At 37.7% G+C, this 13,851-nt stretch overlaps 1 protein-coding gene across 1 annotated transcript in view; it reads right to left on the reverse strand.

Annotated features, from left to right (window-relative positions):
* RNF17 (ring finger protein 17) overlaps nucleotides 1-13,851 on the reverse strand; it is a 158,478-nt gene that overhangs the window by 19,510 nt on the left and 125,117 nt on the right. The window contains exons 26-29 of the mRNA XM_036455598.2: nucleotides 11,568-11,857; nucleotides 9,613-9,776; nucleotides 4,662-4,781; nucleotides 3,655-3,735 (exon numbers count right to left, since the gene is read on the reverse strand). Of these exons, the coding sequence (XP_036311491.1) occupies nucleotides 3,655-3,735; nucleotides 4,662-4,781; nucleotides 9,613-9,776; nucleotides 11,568-11,857 (655 nt within the window). The remainder of the gene's footprint in view (nucleotides 1-3,654; nucleotides 3,736-4,661; nucleotides 4,782-9,612; nucleotides 9,777-11,567; nucleotides 11,858-13,851) is intronic.

Consider the following 13,851-nt stretch of genomic DNA (forward strand, 5'->3'; position numbering starts at 1 on the left):
TATTTTGGCAATTCGTCTGGATGGCACTAAAATCCCACTTTAATTATTTCTAAGGGCAAGAAGGAAAAGATTGAACGTGTTTTGGGCGTTTTTATTCTTGAAACTGAAAAAGCCTGGGCCACACAAGCAGTTATAAGGAAGTGGGTCGATTTAATGCTGCCGCTTATTATGCGAGGGAGCCAAAGAGGTCTGCTAGTCTGGGATGCAGCCAGGACTCACCACGCTAAAGACATGAAGACATTTCTTCACGAAAGAAAAATAGATCAGATAATGATTCCAGCAGGAATGACAGCCTATCTCCACACTCTTGATATTGCAATAGCCATTCAAAGACAATTTGCACATGGAAATTAATGACTACATTGAAAATAGAATGGAGAGAAATCAGCATGGAAACTTTGTGAAACCTAAACTGCAAGAAGTTGTGACTTGAGTGAAGAATTCATGGGAGAAAATCACTGACACAAATGCACTGCGAGCAGGCTACCTTGACAAGAAGTACTCATTTAAAAATGGTGCTATTGCTAAACATGAGAGATTTGGTCCACTGATTCTGAAAGAAATGGAGTCACAAGAAATTCACCAGGAAATTCAGGAATTGGATTGTTATGATGATGTTCCAGAAGATGATGACATGATTGTCATTGAATAAATGAGTAAATTCTTGATACTGTAGGATTCATAGTTTGTCTGGTTTGTGTTGACAACTATCATACTACCGTACCGTATACAGGTAATAAATTTCCTTTATTTTCATTGAACAATAAATGTGTACCGTATTCTTCTTCATGGAAAAATAAGACATCCCCTGAAAATAAGATCTAGCGCATCTTTGGGAGCAAAAATTAATATAAGACACTGTCTTATTTTCTGGGAAACAGGGTACAGTGGTGCCTCACACAACGAACTTAATTCGTTCCAGGAGCAAGTTTGTTATGCGAAAAGTTCGTTACGTGAAACGCGTTTTCCCATAACAATACATGTTAAAAAAAATAATTCGTTCTGTAGCATAAAATATGCTAAGATGACATAAAAAAAGATAAATTTTTTGTTATTATTTTTATTCAACAGAAATCACCTTCCTGCTTTTTTTAGAAGCCATGATATAAAAAAAATATTGAGTTTAACTTAAAAGGACGACTGCCGTGATACGTGCGTGATTTAATTCGTAATGAAGAACGATTGCCGCGATACGTGCTTAAGTTAAGCGCAGTGACTAACGACTGCCTGCAGTGCCTGCACGGAAGGATGCAATACATCGGCAGGGATCGTGGAAGCTCGGGCGAAGCAGTCGTGGAAGCTCGGGCAAAGCGGTCGTGGAAGCTCGGGCGACTTCGTTGTGTGAAACGAAGTTCGTTGTATGAATCATGAAATGAAGTTCGTTGTGTGCAGCGTTCGCTGTGCGAGGCGTTCTTTATGCGAGGCACCACTGTATATTTAAAAATGTGACTTCCTCCCCGGCCTCAACTCTGCCATCCTTTCCTGCTTTATTTTTCTCCTCAGCACTTGTCACTCCCTAACATACCTTATATTTTATGTTTTTAATTTTGTTTCCCACCAATAAAATGGGAACTCCAGGACGGCAGGATTTTCTGACTATACAGTTCATGGTAATACCTCTGGGCTTAGGGAAGGTTTGATAGGCAGGAAGGGCTGCAGGGCATGCAAATCCATTGTTTGGGAGAAACTGAGCAGTGTTTGGTACACAGCAGGTCCTTTAGTTAAAACAGACAGCTGATACAACTAAATAAAAGGAAGGTGAATGATCCAATTAAGAAATGGGCAATGGATCTAAATAGAATATTTTCAAAAGAAGACAGAAGGAAGGCCAAAAGGCACATGAAAACATGCTCAAAGTCACTAATTATCCGAGAGATGCAAATCAAAACAACAATGCGGTACCATCTCACACCTGTCAGAATGGCCAACATCAACAAATCAACAAACGACAAGTGTTGGCGAGGTTGCGGAGAAAAAGGAACCCTCGTGCACTGCTGGTGGGAATGCAGACTGGTGCAACCACTGTGGAGAACAGTGTGGAATTTCCTCAAAAAACTGAAAATGGAACTCCCATTTGATCCAGTAATCCCACTCCTAGGAATATATCCCAAGAAACTAGAAACACCAATCAGAAAGGATATATGCACCCCTATGTTCATAGCAGCACAATCTACAATAGCCAGAATTTGGAAACAGCCTAGGTGCCTGTCAGCAGATGATTGGATCCAAAAACTATGGTATATCTACACAATGGAATACTATGCTGCCATAAAAAAGAAGGAATTCTCATCATTTGCAGCAACCTGGATGGAATGGGAGAACATCATGCTGAGTGAAATAAGCCAATCAATGAAAGAGAAACACCACATGACCTCACTCATTTGTGGATAATAAAGATCATTATAAACTGATGAACCAAAAGATAGATACAGAGACAGTAAAGCAACAAGCAGATTGTCAAATTTCAGCAGGGAGGGGAGGAGGATCTGGGGGAGATAATAGATCAACTGAAGGACTTGTATACATGCATATAAGTACAACCAATGGACATAAAGCTCTGGGGAGGGAGGGGATGGGTGGGAGGGAGGGAGGGGGAAAAATCAATAAAATATGTAAAAATAAATAAATAATTAAATTAAAATCATAAAAAAAACATTAATAAGATGCCTAGAAACTTAACTCTTCATTTCACTTAAAGTCACAGACCTTATTAATGATATGAAGTGAGGACTTAGTGTACTACAAGTTATTCTTCTACGTTAAAATAAGTAGCAAAGAAAGCTACCTTTATAAACTCAAGCCTCACAGAGCCTATGAACAACCAGAGATGCTCCGGGTACTAACATAAGCACCATTAAAAGCTTCTCTACTTTCTCATTCAAGCGGATCTATGGCTCTTCTTAAGTCTTTATCATCCTATCATCATAGCTTTCATACAGAAATACTCTCCTTACAGTTTTGTATCTTTCTACTGGAATCTTTAAACATAGCTGAAGATTAATCTTCTTACCTCACTGCTTAGAAACCTTTGATGGGGCCCCACTGACTGACCTCTACCTTTCTTAAATCTTATTCACCACTACTTTTTCTCATGAAACCTCTATTCTTCTAGCCAAACAGTTTACTACTTCCTAAAAATGTGCCACGTCCATTTGTCTCTATGCTTCCTGGTGCATTCCATTTTCCTGATCAGGAGAACTTTCTTATCTTTTCTTCAAGGGCTACCTCAGTTCTCAACATCACTAAGTCCCTCTGTACTTACTCATTTTACCAGCCAAGTGGCTTCGTAGTACATAGCTCCTGGGCTTTTAGCTGGTGTCTAGTTGTCTCCCTGACTGGAGAAGGTCTTTGAGCACAGAGTCCCATGAGTAACACTGCCCTGAAAACTACCATGTGTATTTTTAAATGCCTCTCATTCTTTGATATTGATGCCTGTTATAAAAATACGTTGTTAATATAAAATCTTCCATATTACTGATTCTAATGCTGATAAAAGTTCTCAAAAATCATAGTAGTAACTTTTTTATATTAATGAGTAATTTATATTCACATAGGAAAATCGTTCAACATAAAAAGATCCCTCAAATTATGTTACTTGTAACACTTTATGGCAAATAATTTAAATCAATGATATATGCTTTAAGTACAAATTACCATAATGTGAATTTCCACCTCTCTCTTTGAAAGCAGTTCCTGAAGGAGTTCTATTGCATCTGGTTGCCAGACACTCCCAACCTATTTGGGAGAAATAAACTCAGATTTTTCTCACACTTTCACAAAATAATTCATGAAGTAAATGAAGATACATCAAAAGTAGCAAAAAACACATATCATTAGAGAGTAGTACAAAATATATAAGCAGTTTTAGAGAATATCATGGGTGTATGATAGAAATGATCTTAGGAAACTAGTTTTTGTCTGAGCTTCTACCATCATACTCACTTAAAGCATTTTATGCTTTAGAAATATGTTTATGAAAAGGCCAATATGCCAGTGTGGTCCTTGTACAATATGTATAATGCCTACAATGTATTTTATTACAGATCAGTGACTGTTATTTTTCACATGTTAAGAGCAAGGAACTGGGCTGCCGGCTTCCTGCTAACACCATGCCCGTAAGCCACGTGGAAGTGGACCCTGCACCCGTCAGTCCCTGGAACGATGGCACTTCTAGTGACATCTTGACTGAAAAACCACCAGGAACCCTGAGCCAAACCACCCAACTAAGCTATTCCTAATCTCTGACCACAGAAACTGTATATATATATTTTAAAAGTTTACTGTTAATTTGGATCACAAGTTTCAGCTTAGTTTTATATAGCAAAAGATAATACACACTCCTTTATCTGACTTCCAGCTTCATCTGACTTCCAGCTTCTAATCTATTAAAATTTTATTTGATGGAGTAACACATTTTTACAAATTTATGCCTTCCCGTCTATGAAGATATTATGTCTCTTTACTTATTCAGATATTTTTAAATCATTCAGTATAATTCTATAGTTTTCTTCATGAAATCCTGTTAGCTGTCATATTAAATATTTTATTATTTTTGTTACAAATAAAAGGGATTTCAAATTACATGCTAATTTCTAGAAAATTATTGTTAATAAAAAACAATATTTAAAAATTAATCATGCTACAAATTACTGTTTACTCACAGGTATGGTATGATAGAGCTGACAAGGAATACAAAACTGGGGTGTGTCAGGATATAGCAAAATAGGGTACAGATGGCATTGTGGGATCTTCTCAGTGAGTCCATGATCTAAATATTGTACCTGAAATAGGACAAAAGCAGTTTCTATTTAAAATTTACTATTAAAATCACGGGACAGAAGAAACTCCTGTTGTTCTTTTTAAAAATATATATATTAAAAAGTTATCTAAATCTGGACTTGAATAATCAGAAAAAAAGCAACATTATATCTCCTCATCCTACAGGGTATTACTGTCTAAATTTTTTTCTTACACATAAACCAGAGTATTTTTAAAATATGTTTTTATTGATGTCAGAGAGGAAGGATCAGGGAAAGAGAGACAGAAACATTAATGATGGGAGAGAATCATTGATTGGCTGCCTCCTGCAGGCCCCCTACTAGGGACTGAACCTGCAAATAGGATGTGTGCCCTTAGCAGGAATCAAATCTGGGACTCTTTTTAAAAAATATATATTTTATTGATTTTCCACAAAGAGGAAGGGAGAGGGATAGATAGCTAGAAACGCCAATGAGAGAGAAACATCGATCAGCTGCCTCTTGCACACCTCCTACTGGGGATGTGCCTGCAACCAATATACATGCCCTTGACCGGAATCGAACCCGGAACCTTTCCGTCCGCAGACCGATGCTCTATCCACTGAGCCAAATTGATTTCGGCTAAACCTGGGACTCTTTCAATACTGAGTCAAACCAGCTAGGGCTGGGGTTTTTTTTTCTTGTTTTTTTTCTTTCTTTCTTTTTTTTTTTAAACTGGTTCTTACTAGATTTATAAATTCCTTGAGAATAATAAATTTTGCAGAAATAATTTTTAAATTTTGTTTTGTTCCCCCTCCACCAAAATGTTAGAAGTACTGATTTACATTTAATAAAGGAGTATTTCTCAAATTCTCAATATTTCTCAAACAATCTCACATTTGTGAAACTCTATGCAATGCTTCCTTCTTGGATTGTCTTGGCAATCAGCATTTTAAAAATGAAATACATCACAGAGGTGTAAAGTGCAGCATAGGAAATACAGTTAGTAATTCTATATAATAGGAGCCTAATATGTAAATTGCCCCTTGGGCAATTATTAGACTGGGAGACGGAGAGTTCAACTACTCTTTATGACATGCACTGACCACCAGGGGAAAGTTCAAAACATGGCGAGTGTGAGCAATTCACTGTGACCTCTCACTGGCTACCTGGGGGCAAGGGTGATGGGGACAGAGGTGCGATGAGATGTGGGGTATCTGCTGAGCTTGCTCTCACTCCCTGCTACCCTCCCCCATGACAACAGGGCTTGTGCAGCAGGGAAGCCCTTGTACTTAGGTGATGGGTGCCCACAAGGAGCTTGCCCCACACCCACGTGGCCTCTTACGGGTGAGCCAGGCTGCAGCCGCTGGGACCGCAGGGGCCGGCCGGACTTCCTGTGGGTTTGTGAAGGAGCTAGTATGCAAGGCTGGCTGGGAGAGAGCATGCTGCCTGTCCGGCTTCCATGTGGTGCTGCTGGGCAGCCCAGAGGCGTCCTCAGCTTCTGGCCGCACTCACTGCATCTCCATGTGGTGACTCGAGTGCCATGACTTAGGTGGAAGGGGGCTATCCTTCAGCATTTCATATGAATGATAGCTTTTGCTGGATAGAGAATATTAAAAGGCTTAAAGAATATTAATCAAGGATTAATTACAAGACTGTGCAGACAGCGTAGAAAGGGGTGCACCAAGAACATCCACCTCAGGTGACCGGGGAGGCTGAGCCACTAGGTCTATAGGACACCTACCACACACAGCAACTCTACCAACTCAAGCAGACACAGCAGCTACCCGGTACATAGAAACAAACACAGGGAAGGAGCCAAAATGCAGACATAAAGAAACAAGTCACAAATGAAAGAAATGGATGGGATGAAAGCAAACTACTGGATATAGAGTTCAAAACCACAGTTATAAGGTTACTCAAGAATCTTCTAGAAACCTTCAAGAAATCTAGTGAGACCCTCAAGGATATGAAAAAGGACTAATCAGAAATTAAGCATATACTGACTGAAATAAATAATAATAACAGAGCTTCAACAGCAGATTAAAAGATCCCAAGAATCAAGTCAAAGATTTGAAATATGAAGAAGCAAAAAACACCCAACCGAAAAAAGCAAAAAGCAAAAAGAATACAAAAATATGAAGATAGTGTAAGGAGCCTGTGGGACAACTTCAAACTTACCAACATCCGAATTATTGGGGTGCCAGAAGAGAGAGCACAAGATATTGAAAACCTATTTGAAGAAATAATGACAGAAAATTTCCCCCACCTGTTGAAAGAAATGGATTTACAAGTCTAGGAAGCTCGGAGAACCCCAAACAAGAGGAATCCAAAGAGGACCACACCAAGACACATCATAATTAAAATGTCAAGAGCAAAAGACAAAGAGAAAATATTTAAAGCAGCAAGAGAAAAACAGTTACCTTCAAGGGAGTAGCCATATGACTGTCAGCTGATTTCTCAACAGAAACTATGCAGGCCAGAAGGGAATGGCAAGAAACATACAAAGTGATGAATAGCAAGAACCTACAACCAAGATTACTCTACCCAGCAAAGCTATAACTCAGAATTGAAGGTGAGATAAAGAGGTTCACAGACATGAAAAAGCTAAAGGAGTTTGTCACCACCAAACCAGTATTATATGAAATGTTTGAAGGATAGTCTCTAAGATAGGGGTGTCGAACTCAATCAGAGAAGGGGCCAAAATCTAAAATCCAGCCTAAATCGCGGGCCGAATGGTTTACTGAACAGTCATAAACTGTCATTGTGATGGAAACGCAGCGGAGTGCAGTGATGACAGCGCGGTGCGGGCCACATTGCAAGGCCTGGCGGGACGGATTTGGCCCGCGGGCCTTGTGTTTGACACATGTGCTCTAAGAAGAGGAAGAAAAAGGTAAAGATAAAAAATTATGAACAAAGTGACAACAAATATATATCTATCAACAAGAGAACCCAAAAATCAAATGAATAAAAAATCTGATGAACAAAACAGACTGGTGAATATAATAGAATCAGGGGCATGAAAAGGGAGCAGACTAACAATTCTCAGGGAGGAAAGGGTTGTGGGCTGTGCGGGAAGAGACTGGACAAAGAGCTTACATGTATGGACAAGGTCAGTGGCGGGGGCGGGGGTAGGGGAGGAGTCCTGGAGTGGGGTGGGAACTGGGTGGAAGGGGGGAAAAGAGGAATATCTATAATAATCTTAATAATAAAGATTTTTTAAAAAATATATTTTATTGATTTTTTTACAGAGAGGAAGGGAGAGAGATAGAGAGCTAGAAACGTCGATGAGAGAGTAACATCGACCAGCTGCCTCCTGCACGCCCTCCACCGGGGATGTACCTGCAACCAAGGTACATGCCCTTGACCGGAATCGAACCCGGGACCTTTCAGTCCGCAGACCGACGCTCTACCACTGAGCCAAACTGGTTTCGGCTGAATAATAAAGATTTTTTTAAAAGAAAAAGATATCAGGTTAAGGAATGAAAAGTGTATTGTGTATACTTGAAAGGTAAAATGACCACAGAAAAATAAAAGTGATAATTAAAGTATTAAAATACTTTGAAATTAATTTTAAAAACAGAAAAAATAAATTTACCACCATCTTTTTACTTTGATTCCAGATATATAAAATTCATGAATTATAATAAATTAGTAAAAGTCAATTTCAGTTCACTTTTGTATTAAAAAGGGGTTATCTAAACAATTCAAATGTATGTGAAAATGAACTCATGTACATATAAATACATGAAGCTGTAAGTATTCATATACTTAAATACTCACCCCAAATTTGAAACTACTTTATTTCTATTGAAACTATTTAAAGCTTGCAGAAAAAAACACAAGATTTAGATAAGAAATTTAGAAATAAAAGGCTAAATTTCAATTTTCCTATTAGTAAAATGGAAATAATTTATATCTACAAACATAAATGCACATATGTGAAAGAATATTATAAAACCAGAAGTGCTATATAACTATTAGGTATCGTCTTCAAATAGATGATAAACCCAGTGAAAAGAAAAAGGAAAATTTCCTCCCCTCCTAAAATTGAAATTTTAAAGTGCTTGAATGGCTCATGATTTAGTTGCTTTGCTTTGTAAATACATTATGAAAAGTAAGTATTCTTATGTATCTTTTTATATAAACATTTTTTTCAAAGTATACAGCTCTTTCTAAAGCTGTTGTGTGAAATTCAAGTGCTATATCTCAGTATTCTGAAAGTATCCTGATAAGGCAAATTAGCTGAGAAGTAAATGAATTTGCTAAGGGAATATGTAATATACTAGAAAACAAACTGTTTTAAAAAAATATTTTATTGATTTTTTACAGAGAGGAAGAGAGATGGATAGAGAGTTAGAAACATCAATTGGCTGCCTCCTGCACACACTCCACTGGCAATGTGCCCGCAACCAAGGTACATGCCCTTGACCGGAATCGAACCTGGGACCTTTCAGTCCACAGGCTGACGCTCTATCCACTGAGCCAGACCAGTTTCAGCGAAAACAAGCTGTTTTTACTTGACATCATGTATACAAACAGAGCTTCCAATGACAAATAAGTGGTATCATTAAAGTATTAGTGGCCAATCTCTACCTGGCAATATTTTTTGGTTATTCAGGTTAATAAGTATACTTACACACACACACACACACACACACACACACACACAAGAAAATAAAAAACAAATAAAAAATAAAACCAAAAAGTCTTATGATGAATAAATATGTAATACTAGACCAGTCTTCCTTTAGGAATGAATGCATTAAAAAAAGTTTTTTAAAAAAATCAAACTTCCATGTATTTAGATTTAAAAGACCACTGAATGTTACAGCATTTAAGCTTTAAAATAGTTACAAAAGAATATCAGACTTACCCTGATAGTGCCACCAACGACTTCGATTACCTTGCCTCTATACCACATAGTGTCTGATCCTCTTACTGCACAGGCTTCTCCCTTTTTCCAGAAATAAGGCTCCAAAAGACCAAGGCATTTTAAATTACTTTGAATTTCATTCATCATTTTTATTAACTCAAATTCTAAAAAAATTATTAAAAATAGAAAGTACTTAGGAAAATTCTTACCATTTTTAAATGAAGTCATCATTAACCTTTAATAATTTTATCATTTAGATAATATTTTAAAGAATTAAAAATCAGTCACTACATATAAGAGCTTTAATAAAAATAATTCAGTCACTAGCTTCTATATGTTTCAAAACATATCACTGACTAACAGCATGTAAAGAATTATTCTGCTCTCTAGTTGTAAGTATAAGCATTCTTTTGGGAGTACAAGAATCATGAAAAACTCTAGTTATGTACCAGAGAGCATAATATAAAGGAACTCCTTTAAGATGTTATTTTGTTAGCATATCTTAGTAAAATAGAAAATAGTTACGTATTATTACTTAATGCTGAAATACAGCAGAATGTTAGGATATAAAATTAAAATTCTAATGCTATTTATTGCCAAATGACCTATTATTTCCAGAATAAATACATATCCCTATAACTAATAGCACAGAATACAGGCTCCGAAATTAGTTTCTTTAATAGTTCTACCACTTTAGTTGAGTGATCTCGGTAGTTCCTTTACCCCCCAAATCTGTTTGTTCTTCTGTGAACTGGATGTAATAGTGCTTACCTGCATTATCAGGATTGTGGGGCAATAGATGTTAAGTGTGTAGTACACTGCCTAGCACATTATAGTCAAGTTTTAACTATGACTATTTACACCTGTCTGGATTAACTACTCGTGCTAGAGATCTCAAACATTGTTCACATCTTCTAGAAGGGTTTCTTGCCTCTAGAATAGCCAACTACACAGATTTGTTTTTTCAAATTAAAAAATAATATTTAGGAGATCAACAAATCAAAGAAAAATTTAAACAAATTCATAGCCACCATCACCTTATCCATAGGTAGATTTGCTATGGAACTAAAAGAGATTAAATCATGCTAGAGTTGTTGGGAATTATAGAGTACTAGAGGCCCAGTACACAAAATTTCGTGCTTGGGATGGGGGTAATCTCTCAGCCCAGCCTGCACCCTCTCCAATCCGGGACCCCTCAGGGGATGTCTGATTGCCAGCTAAGACCCAATAGCTGGGATTGGGCCTAAGCTGGCAGTCAGTCATCCCTCTCACAATGTAGGACCGTTGACTCCTAACTGCTTGCCTGCCTGCCTGATTTCCCCTAAATGCTCCCCTGCCAGCTGAGCTGTGGGCCTCCAGGCCTCACTGCATGGAACAGTCACTGGGCTCCTCCTTCGCTGTGCACGCGACCATCTTGTGGTGGCCACCTTGTGATGATGTTGCGTGAGAGTGTCGTGTGACATGATCTAGGCTTTTATCATATAAGATTCTGGACATGACCAGGTTGTAGAAAGGAAGAACTTGAACATAAGCTTAAGGAGATCTCAGGAAAGCCTGAATATTCATTCTCAAAAGGCCCTGAATCTCTAGTAATTTGTGGTAATTTCTTTTCACATTCTAAATGAATATAAAATTTTATATTCTTTTTTCTTAGAGCCTCCAAACTTGCATAGGTACCTTTTAAAATAATTACCCCCTTAAGATGTGTGGAACCTGGAACCACCCCCATGCTTATTTTAAGTTTAATGTCTATTTCCAATGTCTCAATAAATGGTTGTTATGTGCTAGGCATTGTGAAAAGCACTTTGCATATATTATTTCATTTAACCCTCACAAAACCCCAGTAAAAATGAGGTTGGAAGAGGTTAAATACTGTCCAAAGTATTTCAACTCATGTCTATTTTACTAACTAGGACTTATACTGATGAATCCCTACATAACATAAAAGATCTTACCTGACAACTTAGGCACCACAAATACTGTTCCATCATCACCAATGCAACTGACTACTGCCTCAAATACTTTCATATTAGGAATAACTGGTGGTTTATAGCATCCAGATGTTCTTGGTTCTAGAATGTTCTCCTTAAATGCAGATACCCTGTGTTCACTGATAGTATCAGCAGCTTTTTTGTCAGGGTCAAAGTTAATTTTAATGCACTTAGTAACCATTGAATCTTCTTGTTTCAGGGGGATTTCCAGAGACTTCTCAGATAATGAATGGCTGTTATCTAATTTATTAATTCTGTAACATTCAAAAAAGAATATATCTAAACACGAGCAATAAAAAGTTCTGGAGAAAACTATATAAACAGAATCCTTCTAATATAAAATTTGCTGTAGTCTAATTTGTCACGTGAAAAGGAACATAATTTTAAGTTATGATGAAAATTACTTATGAATGAGAATAAAAAAGTAATGATTTCACTTAAATGCTTTATAATCTCATATTACATGCTATTCTCTATTCAAATCTCATAAATACATCTTAAGTTAAGTCAACTAGATGTCAATAGGAAATACAACACCTTCACGTTGGTTCTAATTTAGTTCACATATATACGTGGCAAGTTATCAACATTCATAAAATAACACAAAAGATAATATAAGTCTCTTAAAAATATAGTACTATTCAGATTAAATGTTAATGGTAATATGCTATACACACTCCATTTTTAAAATTTCCTGTTATTCCCTTACAATTATAAAAAAGTATGCTTACAAAGAAGAATTCTAGAAGGGGATATTAGCATTGCTTATATTAGCAGAATTTATAGAAGATTTTTGTTTCATCTACTTTCCTGTATTTTCTTTTAAAAGGAAATAAGCATTGATAAAGTTGCATGATTTCACACCTCCCACAGCTCTCTTACAGTCCTCAGTCTTGAGACAGCTGGTAGTTTCAGTTCCATAAAAGCAGATGCTATCTATCAGTGATATTAACTTGCCCAGCATGTTCACTTTAACATTTCTTTATCAGGAATTGCTTTAGTCTAAGGTCAGTGAGCCAGAAGAGACATACGTGGGACTAAAGATGCATGAGCAGCTGTGGGCCTCTACCCAGCAATAGGTTAGTACCTAGCCGGCATGGCTAACCACCTTATGACCCATTTCATTTCTGATTTTTCATTGTCCATTTCATAAGGAAGTCCAAATAAGAGAACATTTAATAATATAGTATTAAAAAAAGAGATTTGGCCATGCATAGTACAAAGTGGCTACATAATTTGCTAATTAGACTGAACAGCTGAACCTTCTGGACGTCATTCCGGATGTTCTTCCAAACGAAGCTGCTGTAGCTTAGGGTTAGGGGCGATCAGGCAGGCAGGTGAGTAGTTAGAGGCGATCAGGCAGGCTGGCAAAGTGGTTAGGGGGGATCAGCCAGGCAAGCAGAGGTGGTTAGGGGTGATTAGGCAGGCAGGCGAGTAGTTAGGGGTGATCAGGCAGGCAGGTGAGTTGTTAGGGGCAATTGGGCCTAAACTTGCAGTCAGACATTCCCTGAGAGGTCCTGAATTGCAAGAGGGTTCAGGCCAGTCTGAGGGACCCCCCTCACGAATTTTGTGCACCAGGCCTCTAGTACATCAATAATTTTCATAGACCTCTACATCTAGAAGGAGAGAGAGTAAAGGAAGCTAGGGCTTTTGCAATATCATGATCATTCTCCCCATGGACCAAAAGTACTTTAACTACGAAAGACGTACCTGAAAGGATCTTTAAATGTAAATATTGTTCAATTACATTATTTGTTACCCATTTCTGTTTCACAAAAACACATTTTTGGTGTATACCAGAATTGTCAACATAAAGCTTAAACATTTCTGTCTAAGCCAATGAAGCCAAAGGGTACAGATCTGGTACCCACTATACCACATGTGTCAAACACAAGGCCCGCGGGCCAAATCCGTCCCGCCAGGCCTTGCAATGTGGCCCGCACCGCGCTGTCATCACTGCACTCCGCTGCGTTTCCATCACAATGACAGTTTATGACTGTTCAGTAAACCATTCGGCCTGCGATTTTGCTGGATTTTAGATTTTGGCCCCTTCTCTGATTGAGTTCAACACCCCTACACTATACCATCCGCTTATCTCCTTTCCTTTGGTTTGGAGTATAAATGCCAAAGCAAAGGGAAAAGTAGAGAAGCAAACATGTCAGTTTAAAAAGAGATTTAAATATGCAAGAGCTGATGGGGTTGAATAAAAGAATTGGCAATCATGAAGGAATCTATTTCTGAGCTGGCT

Source organism: Pipistrellus kuhlii, unplaced genomic scaffold (genome assembly GCF_014108245.1).
Source record: "Pipistrellus kuhlii isolate mPipKuh1 unplaced genomic scaffold, mPipKuh1.p scaffold_m20_p_3, whole genome shotgun sequence".
Taxonomy (NCBI): Eukaryota; Metazoa; Chordata; class Mammalia; order Chiroptera; family Vespertilionidae; genus Pipistrellus; species Pipistrellus kuhlii.